We start from the raw sequence: 26,582 nt of genomic DNA on the forward strand, positions 1-26,582 counted from the left end.
ACCAGCTTTGTCCTTGCCAGTTACTGCGAGCCTGCCAGTATTCACAGCCTGACTTCTGTTAACTTTGCTTGATACCAGACAACCATTACTTTAGCTCAGGCTTCATATCTGGCCTGTTATGCTAGGTCTCAGGCCTCATACCTGGCTTGTTATACTAGGCCTCATGTCTCAGGCTCTTACTTTCTGTTACACCTTTTATGTATCAAATGCCCTGTAGTGTGATATGAGCTACGGGAGATGACATGGACCTCAGGTGTTAGGTGCTTGTGCTTTTGCAGGCTGTTGCTAGGACAGAAGTACACAGTGTGTGAATGGTGTGATTTTATAGGCTTTATTGATTGAACATTACTTGTGCAGCAGGAGACAAAGGCATCTGGCGTCTCACAGATCAGAGACTGGTTGAGCAATAGTTCACAACAGCAAGCAAGGAATGATTTATACCAAGAGGGAATTTTTCTTTGATTAATGAGAAGGATCAGAATTGTTCAACTATAGTGCAGTGAAGTTAAGGGGTTAACTCAAGAGCTAGGTACTAGTGCTTTCACACCAGAGGCAGAGACTCCCCTCCCCAATGGGATCCCAAATAATGACATTTTCCAGCTACCTGACAATTCTTTAGTTGGCAAAATCTACCAGGCATCTTTAACCTATGCAGGGCACAGAGAGAGGAGTCTTTTTAAGAGCTTGACTTCTCGCTGGAGCGAGCCATGATGTGTTTGATCTCTTGCAGGATCTTGTCTTTGTTGTTTGACACATTCAGTCTGGCTGCCTGGAGGAGTTTGTTGACGTCTCCCTCATTGTAGACAAAGCGAATAATGGTGAATTTAACTATCCATTCCTTCACATAGGCTGAAAGAAAAGAGTGAGAAAAGATGTGAATACCTTTTTAGGATGAGGATATTAATATTACTACTGTAGTGTCCATAACATCTACTACTGTTATTATGATTGCATTCTAGGGTTCCCAGGCAGTTGGGAGAGGGATACCTTGTTTTCCAGACTTAAGGAGAAGAATCAAGTGAGGCTCATGTGTGGGGAAAGGGGTTTCACAAATGCTCTATTCACAATCTCAAAGCATCTAGAGGTTTCGTCCACAGTGATCAGCCGTGACATAGTTAATATAGTTGTGTAAACTGTCATCTTTAGGGTTCAGAGTCAACAGGCTCTTGAACTGAAATCGATACTTTGCACTTCTCAGAGCTATTGCCTCAGGTTGTCTGCTGACTCGGACTGTTTCCTTTGATTCTATCAAATTCATTCTCTTATTTTCCCCTTTTCCTTCCTCTTTCTCTACTGTGCTTGTGCCTCCTTCCTTTTCTCTATAGTGCCCATATTAGCGTGTTTATGAAAAAAACAAGGAGCATATTCTGCTCTCTATTGCACCAAGATAAATTAACCTCGAGTGGCATCTCTCTACCTATCTGTGGGTTTCAAAGGGAACAATGGCATTTGGTACCTAATTCTATTAGACTGCTTTAAAAATATTGCCCCTGAGTTCTTACAAGACTCCTGTCATCATGGTAGACAAACACCTAATGACATCACACTCTGCATTCACAGCAGATAGAATTTGTGCAGACTGCATGGGAATCTGAGCATGCCCAGACAGATGAGAGAAGGTGAAAAGTTCACCAACTTTTAGACTCCTTTGCATTCCTCTCTGAATTTGTCCTTATATGCCAGAATCATCTTTTCACTGTATTAGTATAAGGCCCAGTCTACACTTACCTGGCGATTCTGTGGCAGTCAACGGGAGTTACGCAAGCTACGCAGAGTAGCTTCCGTAACTCCTGTCGACTGCTGTGTTTCTCTTCTGTGCAGTGTCTTCACTACACCACTTGATGGGGTGGTTTTACAGCATCGACATCTGGATCAATTGAGCGAGTCTTCACTGACCGCTCAGGAGATCCAGATAGGTTGATCTGACGGCGGCGACTTTGCTGCTGTCAGTGTAGATGTACCCTAAATCTACATTTATTCCTTTGACTTCACTTGTGTAATAAAGAGAAGATTTGGCTCCTGTGTCATGACTGGTGCTAAAGAAAGAAGATTCTTAGCTCCTTTGATGAAACGGAAAATCTGCAAACGCTAAAGTCATAATGGCAAACTGGTTTTATTACACCACAAAAAATAGTCTGTGGAACTCACTGCATCTCTCAAAACCAAGAGCCTGTAGAATTAAAAATACAGGTAGGCATCTTTATGGATATTTTGAAGATTCACATTAAAATTTGTTAAAATTAAAACAATGGAAGGGATATAGAGTTAAATTTGCAAAGCTTTTGAGGTGTGGAAAGATGCAGATAGGTGACTAGTAAGATTTTTAAAAGCACCTGAGTAGGCTAAGTACCTAATTCTCTTAGGCACTTTGTCAATCCCACTAGGTGCCTATCTGCATCTGTAGGTGCCTAAATACCTTTGAAAATTTGGTCCAAAAATCTTTGTAATTTAGAGATAAAAAAACCCAGAGGCTATAACAAACATCCCCTATGTGCAGATAACTCTATAACTACCTACTTTGTATTTTTCCCCAACTTCCTCGTAAGTTTCTATGATTGGATACTTTCTAAAACAGGACATTGTATTAGATTGATCTGACATTTTATCTTAATCCTTATGTCCCTTTGCTGTCTTGCCCCAGCACAAACCAGACTAAGTTGTATTTAAGTCATCCATGTAAATGAAATGAGAGTGACATCAGTAGCCTTTAAGAAAATTGGCATGACATTAAAGTTACCTGGGCAATTCACTTTGTTGAAAAGGGGGAAGTGCATGACAGTGGGAGCACCATCTCCTCTGAAGATGTAGCAATCAGAGGGGTTATCTTTGTCTTGGAGCAATTTCTCATCTACCTCAGGAAATGGGATGCGGTTTTCTTTACAGTATTTGGCAGCTTGCTTGATTGCCTATGAGTGAGGGAATTTTGATTATTTTATTTAAAAGAACTGCTGTTCACACACAGTCAAATACTCAAGACCAGATAGATTTTTGTGTTTTGAGCTAACTTTTTCTCTGAGCCCTCTATTAAATTGAGTAACCTGAAAAACTCTGGTAGAAACCATACCCTCTGCTCTTGGGATAGGAAGAATGTTTGTGTAGCAACTCATGGCTGTCTACACAGAGACCTATGGCTGGGATTTCCAAAGAACTTCAAAGAACATGAATTTACCTCCCTGGAAAAGTGAATATGAGTTAGGCACTTAATGCACTTAAGCACCTTTAAAAAGTCTCAGTCCACAGCTATAAGCATGGATCAAATATGACACCTTGACTCCAATACCCCACCACAGACATAGAAGATTCACAGCTGCCCATTGCTATTCAACAGGGATAGAACTGAGTGGTTCAGTAGGACCCAAAGAAGAGTTCTATGTAAGCTCAAAAGCTTATCTCTCACACCAACACTAGTTGGTCCAATAAGAGACATTACCTTACCCACCTTGGTTCAGCAGGAGATATTTTCCTCCATGGGTCAATAGTCACCTCAATACTTGTTACATCAAAGCTCAAGGCTACCAAGGATTCCATCTTTCTGATAAGATGTAAAACAGATTTCCTTCCCTAAGATTACTATGGGGTGGATTTGCAAAGGCACACATGAGAATTTGTTGCCTGATTTCCATTGATTAAGACACCAAACTGTCCATTGTACATTTGAAAATCTCCTCCTACAGGAGTATTAGTGTTGACTTCAGTGTGCAGAACAACTTCCTACCTGAATGGCTGGATTCTATCCATTAAACTTTCCCCTAGCAGGTTCAGAAGGAGATAAATTTTCTTGCTTCCTTCCTGTCCTGAACAGTTCTCCAGCAATGAAGTAAAGAAAATAAAGTTTGTTTGTTTTTTAAAGATCCTAAATTTCTTTGTTGGACTCTTATCCCTTGGGGTCAGGGACAATGTATTTTTCTGTGTTCAAACATGACCTGGCACACTGGGCCCTCGATCCTAATTGGAACAACTGGTAACAATGAGAGAAGTTACCTTAAATGGCTCAAAAGGGCCGTAGTCAAAGGAGAGGATCAGTTTCACTTTCCTGTCCGGACGGAGAACCAGGGGGAAAGCACAGTTTATAGCTATGCCAGCATCAACCAAAGAAATTACTTTATCCTTCACCAGCTCAGAGGAATCAATAGCCGCTAAAGGAATGTATCCAAAAATAAAGTTTTAATACTAAGATATTTAGAATCTGCACCTGCCCAGTGGCAGGTGGATAAGATTAATAAACAATATTCACTGCAATTGTGCTTTGGTAAAGTGTCCGTGCTTCTGCCCATTATACAATATAGCTGGCCCACCCACCTCTCATACTTTTCAATTTTCTTGAGTCCTGTGGGTGGGGGCGGGAAATATAACCATGTAATTAAAGCTATATCATAATGCCTGTGAAGAAGGCCCCTTTATTACAATTGCATGGGGAAGCTTTATCCTGACCTACCCTAATATTTGAGCTCTTGACTTTGCAATCTTACCATGGTATGTTCTTTGAAGTATTTGATTTTTATCTGTCAGTAAACATAGATTTCACCCTCTGCACACAAACCAGTGAAAATCGATTTCCACGGAAAATCAAAATTTACTGATAAGCAAATAAGAAAAATGCCTTCTGAGAATTTATAGTGAAAATCCAGTGATTTAGACTTTTGATTTAGGGTCGTTATGAAATAGATTAGTGAACGGATATTAAAAACAGGTATGATTTGTTGATTTAAGGATGTTTATTCTGTATATTTTGACATGTGATGTTCACAGTTTGTGTATTAATGGTTTATAAAGGTTTAACTTTTTGACTCTCAATGTCAAATGAGCGATTAAATATCATTTGATTCTCCCCATAGTTGTCATCAACTGTGAAGATTTCAATCAATAAAAAATAAAAATTACTCAAAATCCATAATTTCATGCAATTGTGAAATTTAAATTAATAAAAATCTTTAAAATGCTTAAAATAAACATTGATATTGCTTGTAAGAATTAAAAAAAAATAAATAAATTGAATTCTTTCAACCTTAAAATACTATATAAGAAGACAAACCTTTCCCATAGATTCTGTGTGTTGTATTTGCTGTCAGAACAGTACCCTAGGAAAGGGGGACATCCATACCACAGAGTCACTAACCCGTATTTTACTTACAGCATTTATAAAGAAAGTTATTATTGGTTCCCCATTTCCAGTGTAAGATATCACAACTGGTTTTTTGCCACATCCTAGCAAAATCCACCATCGAGCCTGTTAGAAGGCAAAAACCAGTATTAAAATATCAGATCTAAATATTTAAATATATTCAGGAATTTCTGAAAATCAGCAGAGTTTCTCTTATCTGTTATTTGCTAGTGCAGACAAGGAGCTGTGGGGGAAAATCACAGCATCTTGTGTATGGAGCAAAAACTGCAAAGCACAGTTGATTGTGAGGAAAGCAAAGGGAACTCTTTACTGGGACAGGCAGAAGCTGTGATATTCTGAGCATCTGGATTCCCCCACTGTACCACATAATGACTCACATATGCTTGTCTGGACTGAGATGCGTCATGGCAGCTGCCAAGATCTACCCTTCACAGAACACCTGATGAAAATTATAAGTCATTTCCTACATTCCATCATGTGACCCTTTTCCTTTATCTGCTGAATTGAGCTGTGCAAATAACTGATTTCTTGGCTCCATGGGCAAACAATTAGAATTTAAAAATAGTCCCCAAATTATTTTTCCCAATTTTTCAGCAAACAGAAGAAATAATAATAAATTATTGTAATATAATAAATATAAATAATATAATAATAAATATTATTATTATTTTAGGTAGAATTAAATGTTTGATTTGACTGAAAAATGGAACATTTCTTTCTTTCTTTCTTTTTTTTTTTTTTTTTTTTTTTTTTTTTTAGTTTTAAAATTTATTTTAAGTGTATTTTTCATGGCCCAAAATTATTTGCCAAATTTAGGTCAATTCTGGCAAATAGTTTTTAATGGGGAAAAAAATGTAAGAAGTTTAAACATTTGTCCGTTTCAAAATGTTTCATTTTGTCCGTATGATTTTGAAAAACTAAAAATATTTAATTTCAACCTAAGGAGCTGAAACAGTGTTTCACTGTTAAATCTGGCCCATTTAAACACACACACACACACACACACCTGAAACACCTGAAATGGTCATAAACAAAATGAGCCTTACCCCCAAAATAATAATTGACTCAGTCAAATGGGTTTTAGATACCTGAGTGATTTTGAAAATACCACTAGGCACCTAAATGCCTTTAAAAAACTAGTGTCAAGTGACTTAGGAGCATAAGTTCCACTGAAAGTCAACAGGGCTTGTTCTCTAATATCCTTTACATGCCTTTTGAAAACCCCACCGTACAGCTGCCATGTTGTCTCAGATCCACGTCTATAAGACAACAATAATCACATTGCCCCAGCTGAAAGGGATGTTCTGAAAACACATTAATAAATAATTGTGAAAGGGCTCAGAAACTTTCATAAAGGGCAGGACAGAAAACCCTACACATAGACAGGGTTAATCGTGAATGGCTTTGTCTTGAACAGACATTTGAGAATTAATATTCATGAGGCAGGGTGAACAAGAGCCAAGGAATCTGTTTAATTCAGAAGTACATTGGGCCTGAATCTCTTCTCACAAAGAGGCCAATGTACGAGAGGAGTTTCAAACTCAATGCACAGGGGATTAAAATGACTTACCTACTCCACTTTTAATGTCTCCAGTAATTGATTTCTTCTTAGTATCTGAAAAATATATTTGGGTTATCATTCACAACACACCATCATCTACGAAACTACATTCAGGGTACAATGATTAAGGCAAGTTAACATTTCCTGCAGATTGTGAGTATCATAAGAAAGAAAAAAACATGGTAGAAATATAAGATCCAATCTACAGTATGTTTGATTCCTCTACTAGGCTGCGCCAATATCTTGCCACTTTCTCCTTCACAATATACCTAAAATATATCCCTTCTAAACTTACCTTTTGGCTAAAATCTTTTTCACAGGCTGCACCATCTCTGTTGATGTGACACACTGTACCCCATGTACACCCTTATGGTGTGATTGTGTATCATTCATGTTCACACTTATAGCGTAACTGTGTGTGGTTTAATGCAAAGTATGCCATGTAAGGTGGTGTTGGAATGATCAAGATATACTGAACATTATTGTTATAGTTGTATGCTTCTTGCAATGTCATATGTATGGTTATGAAGCTCTGCTATGTAATATTCCCAAATACGTGCCTTGCATGTTTTGAGGAGGATCCAGGCACACATTAAAACAGAAAGGTGGCTCACAGTTCACTAAGGCATGCATAAAACAACCCAGCTCTTCCAGGAACAATGGACAGGCCAAAGCATCTGATAAGTTGATGCTCAGTGACTCAGGATGGGGAGAAGACTGTGCAAGAATAATGTTGGTCACCTGACCCTGAAGGGGGGCAGTGAGGTCCTGAAGGGGGACACAAGATGTTGAAAAAGGGGATACATTTTGGCTGCTGGCTCTCTCTCAGTCTTGCAACTCAGCTACTAATAACATTGAACAACTGAAGCATGACCACAGGGGAGAGCCTGGTTGGAGGCCACCTAAGATGAGAACCACCTAAGACTGTAAGGCTTCTGAAAGTGTTCCGCTTAGTTTAGAATGAGATTTGCCTTTCTTTACTTTTGATTAAATCTGACCTGCCTTCCTCTGCCTTATAATCATTTAAAATTTTCCAGTACTTAATAAACTTCTTTGTTTGTTTTACCTAAAGCAGTGCATGTGGTTTTGGTGTGTGCAGAGACTTCATTTAAAGTGACAGAGCTGCTGCATATCAATTTCTTTGGTAAATTGACAAACTCATGAGCCTGTAGAGTACAATGAGCAACTCTGAACTCTGTAAAATGGCAGTTCCTAGGGGTCATCTGGGAATGGGGATATTAGCTGGGAGGTCATACCATTGCATAATTCCTTGAGTGGCCAACTAGAGGCACTCACATACTGAGTCTAGGGAATGGGGATAACTTGCTTGCTGGTGGCTGTATGTGAGCTGGCCAGGAGTGGGGGCTCCCATAGCAAATCAGAGTCAGATGCTCCATGAATGGGGGATTGGGGTGACACAGTGATTTACCAGTGCAGATTGCAGAGGGGAACATCACAGGTGACAATATCTGTGAGATTCTCTACAGTTCCCTAATGCAGAGAGTGCCCCCTCACACATACTCTACACTCCAATCTGTCCACATTTCTAAAATGCTGCTAAAATGACCTTCCTTTGCTTGTGATTCTGATTAGTAAATGCCCTCTTTGAATCATTCCACTGCAGCCCCCTTGAATATTACACCGTTTAAAATTCTCTCCCACTTTTGCAATGTTCCTCGCAAATTCCGCTTTGGCTACTTGGACAGCATTAAGGAATCCAGCAGCAGAAATCTATAGTAATCAGCTTGGATTTTCAAAGAAGCCTGAGGGAGTTAGGTGCTCAAATCTCATTTAACCACCCTGGATTTGGTTTTAACTTGGTTAGACACCTTTCAATTTCCCAACTTTATTTCTCATTGAACCTCAGTTGCCCATCCTGAATTTTCTTAAGGTCTCAGATACTTTGGTGATGACCATCAAGAAGTTGTCTATATTATCATAAAATCATAGAAGATGAGGGTTGGAAGGGACCTCGGAAGGTAACCTATTTCAACCCTCTGCTCAAAGTAGGACCAAACCCAACTAAATCATCCCAGCCATGGCTTTATCAAGATAGGCCTTAAAAACCTCTAAGGATGGAAATTAATAAAGAAATAGGAGGCTTTGGTTCTCAGCATGCACTCAGCAGAGAACATGCTCATTACTCATTAGAATCATTTGTGTCATTAACGATCTGGATATGATTATCCTCTCAGGCAGGAGCAGATCAGAAGCCATTCCACAGATGGCAGTGAAGTGGCGGTTTACTGAACACCTGTTAGCTATCACTTTACTTGTAAGGGGTTTCCTGGTCTGCTTGTAGGCTCTGGGGCTTTGAGTGAGGCATGTGATCTAGGTTTTTTGGCAGTTATTCTGCAAAAATCAAGACTATCTCAAGGTGAGGAGAGTTGTGCCTCTCTGCCTTAGGAGCAGCCTGCTTTTTCTCTCTCTCTTTTTGTTTCCTGTGTTAAGGTTCTGGATTTTTTTTTAAAAAATAAAGAAATATTACATTGCAATCCTTTAGTAAGCGTATTTAGTGTTTTTTTAATCTGACTTCTCTGTTTCAATGCTGTGAACATAATAGCAGTTGCAGCTGTAAGGTCAGTGTCACAGATGCAGGAATATATACACCTACCTGGTGAAGATTCTACTGGATCACTTTGTAATGCCCCTTCCATATCACCTGAAAATGTCACAAGGATTTCCAGTCATTTCCTACAGCCACAGACAATAACACAAACATCTAAGGGCTGGTCTACACCTAAAACTTATGTCGACTTAGCTACTTCACTCAGGGTTGTGAACAATTTCACACCCTTGGGAGATATAGCTACGCTGACCTAAGCCCCAGTGTAGACAACACTAGCTTGATGGAACAATTCTTCCATTGGCCTAGCTACTGCTTCTCGGTGGGGTGGATTTAAATACAGCAATGGAAAAACCCTTTCCATCACTGTAGGAAATATTGGCAAAACAGTGCAACAATGACCCAACTGCAGCACCATCTGTAGTTATATAAACAAGCCCTAAAAAACAACACTCAGATTACAATGAAGATATTCTCCAGTAGCCTAAGGACAAATATATTAGTTAAAATACTTCAGGATAGATTCTTCCCTCTCCTATCTCTAATCTAGGATGTCTCCATGTTTTGCCAGGTTTTTTTTCCTTTTCAACTTTTCAAAAAATTATCCCTTCCTGTGTGTCCACATGGCTAAAATCAGTGTCCGGACTTTATTATTTCCCCTCTCAATTACTGCCTCCTCTTCCTCTCTTGTCTTCAAAATATATTCATTAATCCACCTCTGGTCAGTCCAAAGTCCTACCCCTAATGTCATCTTCCTCGTTGTCTGACAATATGACCACATCAGCACTTGGGCTGATGGAAATGTTTCCGTGAAAGCTGTTTTTAGCTGCAAAATAAGGATGTGGAGAGTTTGGGTTGTCAGGGATATTATTGCGAAAATCCCCAAAATGTCAATGTAAACAGAAATTTTATATTTTTAAAATAATTCCATTTAATCAAAAAGCTACTTCTCTCTCTCTCACACACACATACACACACGGCCCGGTCCACTTTATTGTTTAACATCATAATTAATTCCATAAGTAAAAATTTCTATATTTACAAAATGGTTTCTTCTCGAGCCATCATTCTCAAACAGAGAATATGAGCGTTAATCTTTATTGTAATGGATAACCAATACTCACAATTCAGTTGTCCCAATTCAGATACAAATCAGAACCAATACTACTATTGTAAAGGGAGTTACAGGTTTCCAGGAATGTGTTGCCATACTGAAACATCTTAATGGTAGCCATCAGTGATGTCTTTGAGCTGAAGACAGTCACAGGCCTGGTCTACACTCACGGCAAAATTCTGTGGCAGTCAACAGGAGATACGCAAGCTACGTAGAGTAGCTTGCGTATCTCACGTCGACTTCCTAAATTCTAATTAATGCAGCGTCCAGACTATGCTGCACCGATGGGAAATGCCCTCCTATCAACTCAGTGTTAATCTTTTTGCCGGGATGGATTTACTGAGTCGAGTTCCGGATTGACTGAGTGGGTCTCCACTGCCACTCAGTCGATCCCGCAAAATCAATCCAGCAGCACTGACAGTGCCGCCATGAATGTAGATATATCCACAGACTTCATAAATGCCAATGGGTCTGCCATACATCCTTCAGACTCATTAGACGGCACACACAAATCAGGCTGAGGCGAAATGGTTTTCCCATTCCACAGAATTTTGGAGATTTCCAAAATTTTTCTCTCTCGAATTTAGATAAATTGTCAAAATCTCAAAAATGTTTTGCAAATCAACAGACCTCACCCCCCAAAATCAGTTCAAATCAACTGAAACATTTCATTTTAATAATTTGGATACGTTTCATTTTGATTTTGAACTTCTAAACCCTTTCCTTAGTATAAATTAAGTTAAATTTCAAAATGAAAAGTTACTTTAAACTGAAAAAAATATTTAAAATTTCTTTTTAAGATTTTGCCAAAACAGGATTTTTCCTCAAATTTTAAAGTACTTTTTTAACTTTTTTTAGTTGAAATTAACCCTCTCCAATGAACAGTTTGAATTTTGTCAAAGTGGCATTTTTTGAGGGAAAGAAAGATTTTGTCAAATATTGCCCAATCAGCTCTACAATTACACCCTTTCAGCTAAACAAATGCAAACAGTGGAAAGTATTTCCTGTGGCAAATCAGAGTTAAGCCATGCATACTAAGGGGTTTCCCTGGTTGCATATGCAGAGGCTAAGATACTGGTTGAAGACTGGGTATCTCAGAGGAAGAAAGACAACAGAAGGAGTTGTGAGCGTAACCCCGAGAGGAAGCAGAGAGACAGAGATCCTAGGGCACAGAGTTCATTGGAGTGGCAGATTTGGGGATTTCTGAGCAAGGAAACTGCTGAGTTTTTTTGTTTCTACTCTATTCAGGGAATCAGGATTTAGTGTACATTTTTTTGTAAATAAAGAAGATTAAACCAAATAGACCTGTCTTGTAGCATCTATTCCTCTTCATAAGAAATTGGCCCCTGAGGGCCAACAAGTAACAACTCAGGACAAAACATGCAACCATATAAATATACTTACCAGCATCATGTTCAATGGTGGGTATTGGAAACCCTTCTACTATTCCTTTCAGACCACCTGAAAACGCCATTAGGATGATCAGTGATTTCATATATCCATGGACAATCATACAATCAATTAGGAAGCAACATTCAGGTTACCATGATCAAGGTCAAGTCAATATTTTCATGTTTCGTAAGAAACAAAATGGGTAGAAATTAGAGGAAATCCAATTTTTTAGCTGAAACAGACAATTAAAAAAACAGTAAACCAAATGAAAATTCCACACAGTAACATTTTCTGGGGGTTACATTTTTCTATTGCTTCGATGATTAAATAGTATATGAAAACTGATCTTTTTTTTCAGTCACTTTGTCTTGGTTTTGGTAAAAACTATCATTTTTTTCAAAAAAAATTTAGTGAAATATTTTTTATTTCTGGTGTTTCAATGAACATTCAATATTTTTTCCCCTCAAAAAGAAGACTTGGGTTGGGAAGAAATTCCCCCCCCCCCCCCACGAGGGCAGATTGTCAGAGGCCCTGGGGGGTTTTCAGCTTCCTCTGTAACATGTGGCATGGGTCACTTGCTGGTGAATTCTCTGGTTTGTTGTCTGTATTTTGAAGTCTTTCAACCATGATTTGAGGACTTATAACTCAGTCGTAGTTTAGGGGTCTATTATGGGAGTGGGTGGTGAGGTTCTGTGGCCTGTGTTGTGCAGGAGGCTAGACTAGATGAAAATAAATAGAGTCTATGAGACTATAATGACCTACTTTCTACAGTTGCCGGGAATGGTGAACCTGATCCTTTTTTCCCCTTAAAGAAGCCACACAATATATCTGGTGGGGGAAATAACAATTAGTAGTGAGTCATTTCACAATACATTGACAATAGTTCAGTCCTTTAGAAAACAACCCTTAGGTCACAACGATTTAGGGGAAAAAAATATATTGATGAAATTATAGCACATCCATTTGTGTCTGCTTTCCATGAAATTTGTCACTAAATCTATATCTTGTCACTATTTTCTTTTTTCCATGTTGAACACCCTCTTAGTGTGGTGGTGTGTCCCCTCTAGAGGTGCCTAGGACACTTACTGAAGTTACTGCCATTTCTATTTGTGGTTAAACAAGAAGGGGACACAGTGACGTTTTGGGTGGGAGTGACTTACAGATGCCTTCCTGTGTGTCCATATGGCTCAAACTCTCATCCATATTTTATTAACATCCCTCCCCCCCCCCCCCGCCGCCATTTAACTTATTGACTGGTTAGTTAAGTTTTTTTAAAATATATTAAATTAGAACTGATGTAAACATTTTGACCAACTTTCTTTTCCTGTCTGAAAATGTGGCTTCATCAAAGTTGAAATCTTTCATTGGAAAATATCAGTTTGACTTTCCCCCCACCCCACAAATTATGAAAGGAAACAAACAAACAAAAAAAACCCATGTAATATGGCAATTTATTTCAGTTTTTAGGAACCAAAAAAAAAGTCATTTTTTTCTGTTTCTGGTGTTGGATTTTCACTGTATTTTACAACCTCTTTCTTTCACCCACAGCAAAGCGCACAAAGAGATGCACTGTGCGGTATGCTGTAAAAGTCCCCAGACCTGGATTATTTAAGACCAGTGCAGAAAGCTTGTTCTGGAGTTGATGAAGAAGACTCCTCTCTAGAGAATCCCCCTGCACTAAGTTGAGGACCTGAGCTCTGACCCCAGTGTACCATGAAGACAGAAACTGGCGTACCTTTTATGATTTTTTCATTTTCTTTTTTGCTACCAAGGGCACTTCCCCACAAACCTGAAAATAAGCAGGAAAAAAGTATAAAAGGATTTGACTCTCTTTACTTACTCAGGTTCTGCTTAGGGTTGATCAACGTATCAAAAGATTTTTTTCATTAGAAAACAAGAAAAATGTCTGTTTTTATCAAAAGATTTTTTTTTAAATATTTTATTTAATTTTATTTATTTATTGGCTGAAAACAGAATGCAATTATTTATTTATTTTATCTACTTGGTTTTCAGAAGGGTTTGGACAAAAATATTTTTTTCAATGGTTTTACACAGATATTTTTTATTCTGAGTTTTTTTTTCCACTGAACATTTTGACAATAATTTAAAAAGTATTATCACTTTTTCCAAAGGGGGCGGGGAGGAAAGAAATTCCCACCATTTCTAGTTCCAAGTTAAGAACCTATTCTGCGATGTATGCAGGAATCTAGTCTATGTCAAGAATTAGAAACAGGGGCTTAAGGTAATTAGGTGCCCCATTCCCACATCTAGAAGGTAAGCTCCTTTGTTAAGGCTGGGTTTTTCAAGAAGCATAAAAGGTGAGGCAATGCAAACATCGATTATCAACTAAAAGGAGGCAGAATAATTTTGAGAACTGAGCACCATCCTGAGAGTCAGGTTCTAAAACCTTATCTCTCATTGCTGCACCGAATGACTTGTCAGTTTTGACTTGAGTCACTTTCTCTTCCTGTGTCATTGTTGCCCCATCTGTAGAATGCACATATTGATACTGAGAAAAGTACTTCAAGAACTATGGATGAAAAGTGCTGAAGCTGACTGGAAATTTTCTGTTGAAAGATTTAGGGAGAAAACGCCTAAACGGGAAAGAGTCAGTTTTGACAGGGTTTTTTAAAGGTTTTTGCTTTTTTTATAAAAAGTATCAAATTGTTTCATTTTTACTTTTTTATAAATGAAAACTCTGGTTTTGGGTTTTTTAAAAAACCACTTTTGAAAAATTAATGTAATTATAGTAAAAATTTTTAAAAAATAGTAAAAAGAAAAAAAATGCTCAAAATTGAAACTAAACATTTTGTAATAATTGCTGATATATGCAAAGTTACGCAATTCGGAAAACATAATTCCAACTATACATACAAAATGATGGGGGTCTAAGTTAGCTGTAACCAACCAAAAAAGAGACCTTGGGAGTCATCGTGGATAGTTCTCTGAAAACATCCACTCAATGTGCAGTGGAAGTAAAAAAGCTAATGGAATGTTAGGGACTATTAGGAAAGGGATAGATAATAAGACAGAAATATCATAACACCACTATATAAATCCACGGTATGCCCGCACCTTGAATACTGTGTCACATCATTTCAAAAATATGTAACAGAATTGGAAAAGGTGCAGGAAAGAGCAACAAAAAATGATTAAGGATATGGTACAGCACTGTATGAGGAAAGATTAAAAGGACTGGGACTTTTCATCTTGGAAAAGAGGTGACTAAGAGGGGTATGTTAGAGGTCTATAAAAATAAATGGTGTGGAGAAAGTGAATGGGGAAGTGTTATTTACCCTTTCACATAACACAACATCAGGGGTCACTGGATGAAATGAATAGGCAGCATGCTTAAAACAAACAAAAGGAAGTACTTCTTCACACAATACACAATCTACCTGTGGAACTCGTTGTCGGAGGATATTGTGAAAGCCAAAGGTATAATGGGGTTCAAAGCCAAGATGGTCAGGGATGCAACTCCATGCTCTGGGTTTCCTCAGCCTCTGATTGCCAGAAGCTGGGACTGGATGACAGGGAAGACAAATCACTCAATGATTGACTGTTCTGTTCATGTCCTCTGAAGCACCTGGCATTAGCCACTGTTGGAAGCCAGGATACGGGGCTAGATGGACCATTGGTCTGACCCAGTGTGGCTGTTTATATGTTCTTATTGAAATGAAATATTTCAACTGACCTGATCCAAAACTTTTTTTTTTGATTTTTCAGTATGTAAACATTTTTGAGATTTTGATTTTTGTTCCGATTCAGGAAAGAATTTCTTTTGATAACTCGAAAATGTTCATGGTAGGGAAAACCTGTTTTCTGCCCCACTCAACTATCCACATAAAACCTTGGCATTATTATAGAGGGTATTCGTTGGGTGTTAGAAGAGGGGGCAGTTTTGTTCAACATCTTCATTACTGATCTGGAGGATGGGGTGGATTGCACCCTCAGCAAGGGTGCAGATGATACTAAGATGAGGGGGGAGTGGTAGATATGCTGGAGGATAGTGATAAGATACAGAGTGACCTAGACAAATTGGAAGATTGGGCCAAAAGAAAACTGATGAGCATCAACAAGGACAAGTGCAGAGTCCTGCACTCAGGGCGGAAGAATCCCATGCCCAGCTACAGACTGGGGACCGACGGGCTAGGCCACAGTTCTACAGAAAAGGACCTGGGGGTTACTGTAGACAAGAAGCTGGAGATGAGTCAACAATGGGCCCTTGTTGCCAAGAAGTTTAACGGCGTATTGAGCTGCATTAGTAAGAGCATTGCCAGCAGATGGAGGGAAGTGATTATTCCCCTCTATTCAGCCACTGGTGTGGCCACATTTGGTATATTCTGTGCAGTTTTGGTCCCCCACTACAGAAAGGATGTGTCGAAATGGTGCAGAGTCCAGCGGAGGGCAATGAAAATTATTAGGGGGCTGGAGCACATGACTTATGAGGAGAGGCTGAGGGAACTAGGCTTGTTTAGTCTACAGAAGAGAAGAATGAGGGGGGGCTTGATAGTGGCCTTCATCTACCTGAAGGGGGATTCCAGGGACGATGGAGCTAGGCTGTTCTCAGTGGTGGAAGATAACAGAACAAGGAGCAATGATCTCAAGGTGCAGTGGGGGAGGTCTAGGTTGAATATTAGAAAAACCTGTTTTTTTCCGAGGGTGCTGAAGTACTGGAATGGGTTATCTAGGGAGGTGGTGGAATTTCCATCCTTAGAGGTTTTTAAGTTGTGGCTTGACAAAGGCCTGGCTGGGTGATTTAGTTGTGGTCGGTCCTGCTTTGAGCAGGGGGTTGGACTAGATGACCTCCTGAGGTCCTTTCGAACTCTAATCTTCTATGATTCTATGAATGGAAGGAAGAATGAGAAGGTATGTTTAGCTGGATTGAGGATTGATAGTCTCTGTGGCTTGATACTTCACATTGATCTATACTATATGTAAATATTACTTTATTTTAGAATTTCATGGTTGACTTGAAATATGTATCCATCTAACCAGCCTCACTTCTCTCTATCTGCTAATAAGCAGGGACATGAGCATTTACCTTGTAGGTAACTCATGTTTTTCTCTTCTTTCTTCTTCTTTAACTCCCCATTCTTGTATTCACTTCCAAAGTATTCCATGGGTACACTTGCTCCCCAGCCAAGGAAACTGGCTTCATGGGGAGTGAACTCAAACCAGGTTTCTGAAAAATAAAAAGAAAGAGTTGGGAAGCAAAACCCAGCAATACTTTTGAGGAGGCAGATGAATCAACAGGAGAAGGCATCAGGGGAAGGGTGGCAGGAGGTATCCATAACTCATTGGAATGTGAACGTGCTTCATCCAGTGTCTACATTAATATAGTTTCTTCCCATCCATGTTGTCCCATCTTCACATCCACCCTTGACTCCTATTTGCATTCATCTCCCAAGCTCCAACAACAGCCCCATGCCACCTGTGTCTAAGTTCACAGTTTTTACCACTAACACAAAGCAAATAATGGAATTTTTGGTTCAGGAGCTGAACCAAAAACTCTGGAGAAATATCTAGTTTGATTTAAACTGAGAGAGAAAAATCTATCCCCTCTCCTGCAAATTAAAAAGTAAATACAAAAATATTTTGAATTGACACAAAATGAAGGTTTTGTTTTATTCATTTCAAGTCACACAAAACATTTTGGTCGACTCATTTTTCCCCTACTTGATTCAGCTGTTCTCCTCCCCTTTTTGTTAATGGCCACATTTGAAATTGAAAGACAATTTTAAATCGAAAAGTAGAAGCAAAATGTTTTTCCTCTTTAGTTGAGAATTTGTTTCCCCAACTGAAACTATTCATTTTATTCAATGTGAACTCAACAAATAGGGATCTGAAAATTCATTTTTCAGTGAAAAAACAATTTATTGAAAACATTTCTCCCAGCTTGACTTGATCACTTCCTTTGCTTCACCGTTGAACACCCTACCTCTCCACCGTCTACCTTACCTTCTCCCATTGTCATCATCATTCCATCTTCCAAAATGCCCCATCCATACAGAGTTCTTTCCATGTTCCAGAAAGCCCAGCTGATCCCCTAAAGCATCTGCAATTTCTCCTATTGGTTCCCACTGCATCTTAGTCCATTAGCACCTCCCAGAATGTGTAAACCACCACATGGGGGTCTTAAACCCCATCCAAAATATAAGAGAAATGTTGGTCATGTTTAGGACTGTGTGGAAGCTGTATTTCCCATTCAGAGGGAAATTCCACAATTCTGAAATTTGTTTTTCTTCTGAGTTGGAATGAAAACAAAACAAAAACAAAATTAAAAATTCCTGAAAAAAGAAATTTTCAAAACAATTTTGGTTTGGGTCAATCAAAAAAGTTTCATTTTGATTTTGACTTTTTATTTCATGTTAATTTATTATTTATAAAATTGAAAATAAAATAAATTTTGAAGCAAAGTGCCATCTTGAACCTAAAAATTGAAAGGCTTTATTTGGGTATTTTTTGGAAATTTTATATGTCAAAACTGACACATTCTCCTGGAAAGTTTTGATTTTGTTGGAACGTTTTTGACCAAACCTAGTCAGACCTAAAAGTGAATGGAGAGATGGCTGGTGAGTTTCTTTCGAAATTATTTTTTCATGCTGCTGGAATTTCAGTGTGTTATTAATTATGTTAGCTTTCGAGACGCTTGAATAGACATAACTTTATATTGCAATGTTTATATTTATATTGCTAAATCTAAATAAGTAAACAAGATAATCAGTGGTGTGTCTCCACCTAAAAAGATATATTAAACTAGGACGGATAAAAAAAGAAAACAAGACGGAGGCTGGTCTACACTGCCACCGGCAGTCGACAGGAGATACTCAAGGTACATAATGTAGCTTGCATATCTCCCATCAACGTACTTACGCTGACAAACTGTTTCGTCTTCATGGCTCTGCGTCGACGGGAGCTGCCCTCCTGTCGACAGTGTAGACATACTCTGAGTTTGAATTTTTTTCAAAAAAGGGTTTTTCAAAACAAAATGTACTGTCAGCAGTTGATGTTACCTGAATTTTCCATGTTTTGTGAAAATTTCTGCCATAGATTTTACTGAAATTTTAAGCAAAAATGTTATGGGTTTGTTTCACTTACTCTTTTCTTACCAAAAATCAAGATTTTGCTAAAAAATATAGAATTAAAATATGTTTTGATAAAATTACTAGGGGGAAAAATGGGAAAAAACTGCAGAAAATGTCATGCAATATGGAAAAGGGGCCTATTAACAACCCTTACAAACAAAAAAAACAAATTTAAAAATTTTCACTTTTTTTTTTTTCATTTTCAACAGCTCTAAAGATGACCGTGGCATCTCTGCTGCCTTGAGGAGTTGCATGTAGATGAAATAAAAGACAGACTTCTTTACACTGAGAATACCTGGATTTTGATCGCTTGTGTTTACCTGGAGCATATTCAGTTACTTTGGAAAAACTTCGCTCATCCACTGCAGCATATATGGGGTAGGGGTTATTTCCGTTCTCAGAAGCACCTCTCTGCTCGGACAAGTGTCCCTTGTCCAGCTGTGAAGACAGGATTTTAGAGGTTCAGACAAACACACTCCTAATTTTAAACTATTATTTTAACATTCTCTATGTCCCTGCCCTGACAGCTTGGTCCAAACCAGAGCTCAGGGAGCCAACACGTTACCACATGCTGAAATGATAGCTAGATACATGTCGAGTCTGCTCTGTGACACCTGGATCCAGCCTGCATGGCAAAGCAAAATCCACAGCACCAACTCTCAGAGCCTGGGTCGATTGACTGTGGCTCCCGGGGCTTGGATGGTGAGATTTAAAACAGCCATGGAGATATTCTCATTTGGGATGGTACCCAGGGTCTGAAACCCCCCGTCCCCAGGTTTCAGAGCTCAGGCACCATCCCAAGTGAAAACATCTATACTACTATTTTTAGTCCAGAAGCCTGAGCCCCATGAGCCAAAGTCAATTGATCCAAGTTCTGAGACTCAGCACCGCAGGTTTTTCTTTGCAGTGTAAACATATCCTTTCAGCCCAGGTTTACAGTGCGGTGTGGACTCTCCAGCACAGGCTGGGACATGCCAGGTACAGCAGCCTGGGTCACACCAACCCAGATTTACAGTGCAGTGTAGACACACGTTATGTGACCTGGAGCAACTCAATCAGGGCATTTTTAAAGGTATTTAGGAACCGAGTGAGATTTTCAAAAGTATTGAGGCAAGTAAATCCCATTGAAATCAATGGGTGCTTGTTGCCTATGTGCTCATCCCAAGAAGTGATACCTTTAAAAATCTGGCCCTCAGACGTTCTGTGCCTCAGTTTCTCCTCTGTACACATACCCAGCTCCCAGAGCTGTTGTGAGGCTAAATAGCTGTTGTGAGGCTAAAAGATCACGAAGGGCCCAGATCCTATGGTGATGGGGGCCAGAAAAGTTCCTTAGATCATTCTAGAAGGGAAAGCTTTTCACCCACCTCATGTATCATTCCATAGACGGCGGTGTAGGCCCAGAACTCCGTCAGGGAGTAGTTTTCATCCTTAGCTGCCTCAAGCAGCATTTTTGTTGCCTTTGTGAGACTCCAGGTGGAGTTGACAAGAGTATCGCGCATGTGTTCCTCCAAGGCCTGCAATTTCTCTGCCCAGTCCCCATTTTTGTAGAGAGAGGACATACACCTGTGGCAGAAATACAACACACGTGGCAAGGAGACCGGGATGTGGCTATTTCCCCCAGCCCTTTTACTCTCCGCACAGGTTTTTATTAGAATATTTTCACTCATCGTTCTAGCACTGTACTACACTTTTAACCTGCAAGGGTTGCGTGGCTGGCTGGCTGCTGTGGGAAGCCACTGCATCGGCAGAGAGAAAATTAAAGTCCTCTTCTGAAACCCCAGGTCATTACTAGGCTAAGAAAATGGAGAATCTCTATTAGCAAGATGCAGGGTCTGTGACACACAGTTTGAACAGGTCTGGACATCTAGCACATTTGTAACCTCCACAAACCTGCCCAGTCCATCCTGACTCTGCCGCGCTTTCATTGACCTGAGTAGGACTATTTGTACAGAAAGGTTGGGAATTGCAAAGTCATGAGAGGAAAGATGGTTCATTGGTTAGGACGTTAGCCTAGAACTCAGGAAATGCGGGTTGAGCTCCCTGCTCTCCCACAGACTGTACCCAAGTCACTTAGTCTCCTTGCACCCCGGTTCCCCAGAGGAAAATGGGGATACAGGCACTTCCCTACCTCATGGGTGTTGTGGAAATAAACATGGAGGTGCTCAGATACTATTGGGGGACAGATAAGTACCTGCGATAATTACCATTGGTGTCAGTCTCCTGTTGAATTGCACCAACAAATGAGTGTCTAACTCCCTCAGGCTCTTGTGACAATTGCTCCTCACTGTGAGTAAGGCTATCTGTGTGTGGCCCCATTAGATCAGCTGGATGTTATGAAGGACACTATCTCCTTCTCCATTGAGAGAGTAACTCTCCACCTTATCCTACAACCTTGCAATCATTGTAGTCTCTTTTCTACGTGGATTTCCCCATCTTGTGTGTCAACTTGTCACTTGTTCCTGTTTAATGACCCCCAGTTATGTCCATTTCTCACTATTCCCATGGCGGAAACCGTTGTACAGCAATTCTGCTATCTTGCTTCCAGCACTAAAGCAAACTACAAGAGTAGCAAAAATCACAAGTCAGGCCACAGAAAATCCCGAGATTGGCTTAAAAATTAGATTTATTTTTAAAAAATGGGTTCTTTTTATTTGCCTTCTGGCTTTTGTGCTGATAGGTTTCACATTTCCATACTTTTCTCCATAACCACCAGGGCCAGAGTTTCATGGTCCATAAAATACTGAAAACCGATGTTAGGTCAGCACAATGGTGTTGCTCAAGCATGTGAAAAATCCACACTCTGGAGCAGCGTAGTTAAGCTGACTTAAATCCCTATGTAGGTAGTGCTAGGTCGATAGAAGGATTCTTCTGTTGGCTTAGGTCAGGTCTACACTTACCTGGAAATTTGGCGGCAGTCAATGAGAGTTACGCAAGCTACACAGAGTAGCTTGTGTAACTCCTGTTGACTTTGTAACTCCTCTTTTACGTGGCATCTTCACGGCGCTGTGCTGACGGGAGAAGCATTCCTGTCGACACAGTGCCATGCTGCTTCAGGGAGTGGTTTTATTACATCGACTTCCGGATCGATTGAGCAGGTCTTCACTGACCGCTCAATCAATCTGGATAGATCAATCTGACGGTGGCGAATTTTCCGCCGTCAATGAATACATGCCCTTAGCTACCACCTCTCAAGGTGTTGGATTAACTACACTGATGGGAGAACGCCTCCCGCTGGTGGAGGTAGTGTCTACATTGAAGCGTTGCAGAGACACAACTGCAGTGGAGCAGCTTTGCCGCTGTAGCATTTTAAGTGTAGATAAGCCATGACACTCATACAATTCACAATGACTGAAAGAGCTTGGGCTTTAAGGGAAACACCATCAGACATCAAGAGATTTGCAACAACATTGCAAGAGCTATAACTATGGGGCTGAGCCCCTATCACTTTTGCTAATGTAGAAATCTTAAAAGGACCAGGTCTAAGAGGCATGTCCACATAGCAATGTAAGCCCAGGGATAGCAGAACTCAGGCTAGCAGGCTCTGGGTCTGTTAACCTATGACTAGAGTGTCTACATTCCTTTGTAACCACAGGCTTAGAATTGTTGAACTCTGGGTCCCAGCCTGGGGCTCCAGAGTCTACATTGCGTTATGCGGCGCTGAATTCAGACACCCATATCCCAGGCTTTCCAGCGCCTTCTTAAAATGCAGTTGCATTAGCCCTTTGTTTGTGATGCAGTGTAGGAGAAACATGACTGTCCATCAAATGGAATTGTCCAGAGGACAAAGGAAGTCAGCCTGTGGGGTATCTTTGGTGGCCTCCCAGAGCATGAGTCCAATGGCACTGCATCTACATTGCAAAGCAATAGGGCTTGAACCCTGAGTCCTGGCCTGATTCAGGCTCACACCCTCCACCCTCATGGAGTCCTGGGACCTTGGGTCTAAATGCTGGGTTAGCATGATTTTTGTGTAGATGGAAGAGAGGTTAGGCTTGAGCCTGTGTCTGAACCCCAGACTTACATTGGAGTGTAGACATACTCACACATTCTCACCTCTTCAGGAAATGGACAGACAGCGTTTTCCTGTTGGTGATGAAGTACCCTGCATGTCCTTTGGTTAATAATAACGATGGCAATAATTTTCCATGGCTATCAGTTCTACAGAGGGACGCACATTCACTTTTCTTGACATGTGCCTACCAAGTTGAACCTGAGACTCCACACAGGTACATGATGGTGTCCAGGAGACCCTGCTTTTGTAGCTCCTGCAGGGTTGCATGAAGGGCGATCATGGCCCGCAGACCTCCTCCCGCTCCCAGGATTGCGATATTGGGCACATCATCCTGAGGAAGGGAAAAGACACGACAACGTATAAACGGAGATTACTGACTAACCCCCATTGCTCACCTAAAATACTTCCGTGGTATCTACAGTCAAATACCTGCCATTCCCACCTAGGTCAGCCCCCATCATGGAGTTTAAAAGAATATCTTGTAAGACCCACTCCTGCAAACGTTTACACATTTGTCTTTATTTTCATATCTTTATTTACACTTGTTTAAATGAGACTCCTCCCATAAGTAGCTTTACTCACAAGCTTTCCAGATTGCAGTAATGAAGCTCAATTCATTGACTGACAAACTTTTGGTTGACAAGAATAACTCTGATAGCTACTATAACATACGACGTATGTACATTATGTATTCCATGCAGCATAAATACTGTGAATTATCAGAACTCCTGGAAAATATTTCAACAGGGTTGGTTTGTTTGTTTGTTGGCTGAAAAATGCCTTTTTGATTAAAAGGAGGATTTTTCATATTTGTCGGTATTTTGCCCAAAACTTGGGGAAAAATAATTGTTTGCAATAAAAAATGATGCTTGGTTTTAGGAAAGAAAAAAAAATCAGGTCTGAGGTTTTAAAAGAATCTGAGAAAAAAATTCAACATAAATGAAAAAAATAGCTTTCTTCTTTTTTTTTTCCCCAGAAAACAAATTACACTTCCCAACTTGTTTTACCCATCATTTATATTTAAACATGTATTCAAGTTCATCCCAATTCAGTATAGCACTAAACCTTGCACTTAATTTTGACCATTCACTTAAATCCCACTGGCTTCAGTTTGTTTTATTCTAAAAGCCTTGAAAAAAACCCCAGAAAATAAAAAAAAAAAACCCCACAACTTTTTGATTAACACATTTTCACCAGCTCTGCACAAGTAACTGTTACCACTGCCAATGTCCTGTATGTACCTCTATAATTCCATAAGACATTGAAGGACTCCTACCAGGTTACAGGGAATCCCATGGCTCTCCAGGCATTTCTTCACCCGCACCTTTCTGTTGCTTGTACCTAATTTTTCCCCCTCCGAGAGCTCATGGGAAATTCGGACTTTACCTTCACCCTGGGGGAAAAAATGGCAAAAGTATGTATCACCTCTCAAGAATCTGTCAGGGATGGAACAATGTACAGAGACCCAGAAAATCCATTAAAGCATGTTCTGGGTAGAACCCAAAGCCAATTTAGAGAGATTTTCACACAACTCTCCTATGCTGAAACAACAGGCAGGGAAACTCTGTGAGGAGAAAGAGACAAAGTGGGTGAGGGGATATCTTTTATTAGACCAACTTCTGATGGTGAGAGAGACAAGCTTTCGGGCCACACAGAGCTGTTCTTTTGGTGTGGGAAAGATACTCAGAGCGTCACAGCTAAATACAAGGTGGACCAGATGGTTAAGCATAAGGAGTCAACACGTGTTGCAAGAAATCATTCAAAATCTCATATCCTGGGACCAAGATGGCTATAACTACATGGCAAACCACCATGGAGAAACTCCTGGACATTTCCCAACACTTCCCATGCTTTTCTCCACCAGCACTGTGGATGCTGATTAGACCCATTGACTAAAGTAGGAACACATGAAAAAATAGATTTCTCATGTGTCATCTGAACTAGGTAATGCCTTCCCCCCACAAAAAATGATCACACTTGTCAGCAGCCGTGATGGAGACAGGGCTCAGCCCGGTCCCCAAATTGGGCAAAAAGTCATGCTTGTGTCCAAAACCCCAAGACCAGTTTCTGACCGTTTGGCTATATGCTTCTATAGCTCTCCACTCAAAGCTGTTTTGCTTCCAGCTGCAGTTTTTACATTCCCCAGCTCTTGAATTGGGGAACTCAGGAGTTGGGATGGCAGTGATGTCCCCCTGCTCTGTCTTCAGCTGCTGTGGACACTGCAACTGTCCTCACCTAGCTACTTGCAGTAACTCTGGGTCATAGACAGAAACTAAAAAGATAGATGATAGATAAATACAAGACAGATAGAAAATAGAAGACACATGGAAGAGAGAGAGAGGATAGAACATAAGAATGGCCATACTGAGTCAAATCAATGATCCATCTAGCCCATTATCCTGTCTTCCAACAGTCACCAATGCCAAGTGATACAGATGGAAGGAACAGAACAGGTAATCATTAAGTGATACATCCTGTTGCCCATTCCCAGTTTCTGGAAAACAACAATCCCTGCCTATCCCAGCTAAGAAAAAAAGAAAGGTAGGTAGGTCCTGGGATTTTCAAGCCAGTCTGGTTTTTTTCCAGACACCCAACTCCTTTTGAATTTCAATGGGATTTGGGCACCCAGTTCTCATAGGTTCTGCTGAATATTCTACCCCTATAAGTAATGTATTTTCCTCTTGCTACAAAAGAAGAGAGGCTTGCTACATTCACACACCTCCAATTCTTTTAAACTTAATTATAAACAAAGAAAAAATGCCCAGTCAAATGTTGTCCTTGGCCTTATTTTCTGACCAATCCTCTCAAGACAATATACTCATGGAATTGACTCAGGAGAGGAGGATGGCTGAACACTGCTGTTTTCAGTGGATGTCAGGATACACGTCTATAACTGATGCTGTAACCTGAAAAATAGGCTTTGGGTGCCCCATCACTCCCTTTATCCATCTTTCCCAAGGTATGGGTCTCCAGGGTAGTCAAGGAAACCACGTGAAGCACATCTATAACCTTTTGATAAAGTGATTGACACAGGCAAACAAAACAAAGTATCTTTTTATTAATGCAATTAATAATCCCTACTACAAAGTAATCTAAAAAAAAAAATCAGACAGCTAAACTAAGCTAAAAAGTATCTAAGCTAAAAAGCATCTAAACCGCAACAGGGCACAGTTTAAATTATTCTAAGTGGTGCCCTTCGGTGCAGATGGCCAGCCAGTAAGAAATTGCAGACAGCAGTTCTTAACTTTTATGCTATACTATAATTAAAAACTAGCAGGCTTACTCTATCCATTGGCTTTGCCATATTATTTGCTTGTTGCTGCCTGCTGCTTCTTCCTAGTCAGCTCTGCTCCTCTGTCTCCAGTCAGGTCCTCCAGCAGTTTTTAGCTTCTTTCCAGCAGCTCTTTTCTCTCTGGCTCTGGACTGTTTCTTCTGCCTGCCAACTGTTCGTCTTTTATACTGTCCTAGCCATCAGTTCTTTTATATTATCTATTCTTAACCTTAGATTGCACAATGCCCATTGTCAGGCATTACTCATCCTGGGAGGCTGCCAACATTTCTCACTGCAGTTGTTGACTTCAGAGCTACAACCCTCCCTACAAATCCTTGGCTTTTTGCTAATGACCTTTAGTCAACCCGAGACTCTTCTTCTGGGCATGCTCCACCCAGAAACATTTCGTGGCTGTACCTCATTGTACGCTCAGCTCTGGTCATGTGATCTATATCAGCC

The 26,582-nt window shown here is 40.1% G+C and overlaps 1 protein-coding gene across 2 annotated transcripts; it reads right to left on the minus strand.

Moving 5' to 3' along the window:
• Positions 1 to 277: 277 nt before the first annotated feature.
• On the minus strand, positions 278 to 26,276 carry LOC137144838 (cytosolic phospholipase A2 gamma-like). 2 transcript variants are annotated; one of them, XM_067535324.1, is made up of 15 exons: positions 26,136 to 26,276; positions 24,129 to 24,245; positions 23,041 to 23,183; positions 20,208 to 20,406; positions 19,164 to 19,281; positions 16,800 to 16,940; positions 13,491 to 13,544; positions 12,518 to 12,583; positions 11,768 to 11,824; positions 9,298 to 9,345; positions 6,693 to 6,737; positions 5,132 to 5,227; positions 3,982 to 4,136; positions 2,738 to 2,906; positions 278 to 849 (listed from the first exon to the last, which is right to left on the minus strand). In XM_067535324.1, exons 1-15 carry the CDS (start codon positions 26,154 to 26,156, stop codon positions 677 to 679), a joined length of 1,602 nt encoding a protein of 533 aa, XP_067391425.1. In that variant the 5' UTR covers positions 26,157 to 26,276; the 3' UTR covers positions 278 to 676. The 2 variants fall into 2 exon arrangements, with proteins under 2 accessions (XP_067391425.1, XP_067391426.1); XM_067535325.1 differs by lacking the exon at positions 13,491 to 13,544.
• Between the last annotated feature and the right edge of the window lie 306 nt (positions 26,277 to 26,582).

Source organism: Emydura macquarii, unplaced genomic scaffold, assembly GCF_026122565.2.
Source record: "Emydura macquarii macquarii isolate MOO-44397 ecotype Brisbane River unplaced genomic scaffold, CSIRO-AGI_Emac_v2 contig_3487, whole genome shotgun sequence".
NCBI classification, from domain to species: domain Eukaryota; kingdom Metazoa; phylum Chordata; order Testudines; family Chelidae; genus Emydura; species Emydura macquarii.

Excerpts from the sequence above, each read along its gene's own strand:
- LOC137144838 (XM_067535324.1), bottom strand. The coding sequence starts at position 26,156 with ATGGCAAAGCCAATGGATAGA. Across the intron at positions 23,184-24,128 it reads ATGGGATTCCCTGTAACCTG|GATGATGTGCCCAATATCGC; the intron begins GTAGGAGTCCTT and ends TCCCTTCCTCAG. Across the intron at positions 19,282-20,207 it reads TCTATGGAATGATACATGAG|CTGGACAAGGGACACTTGTC; the intron begins GTGGGTGAAAAG and ends CTGTCTTCACAG.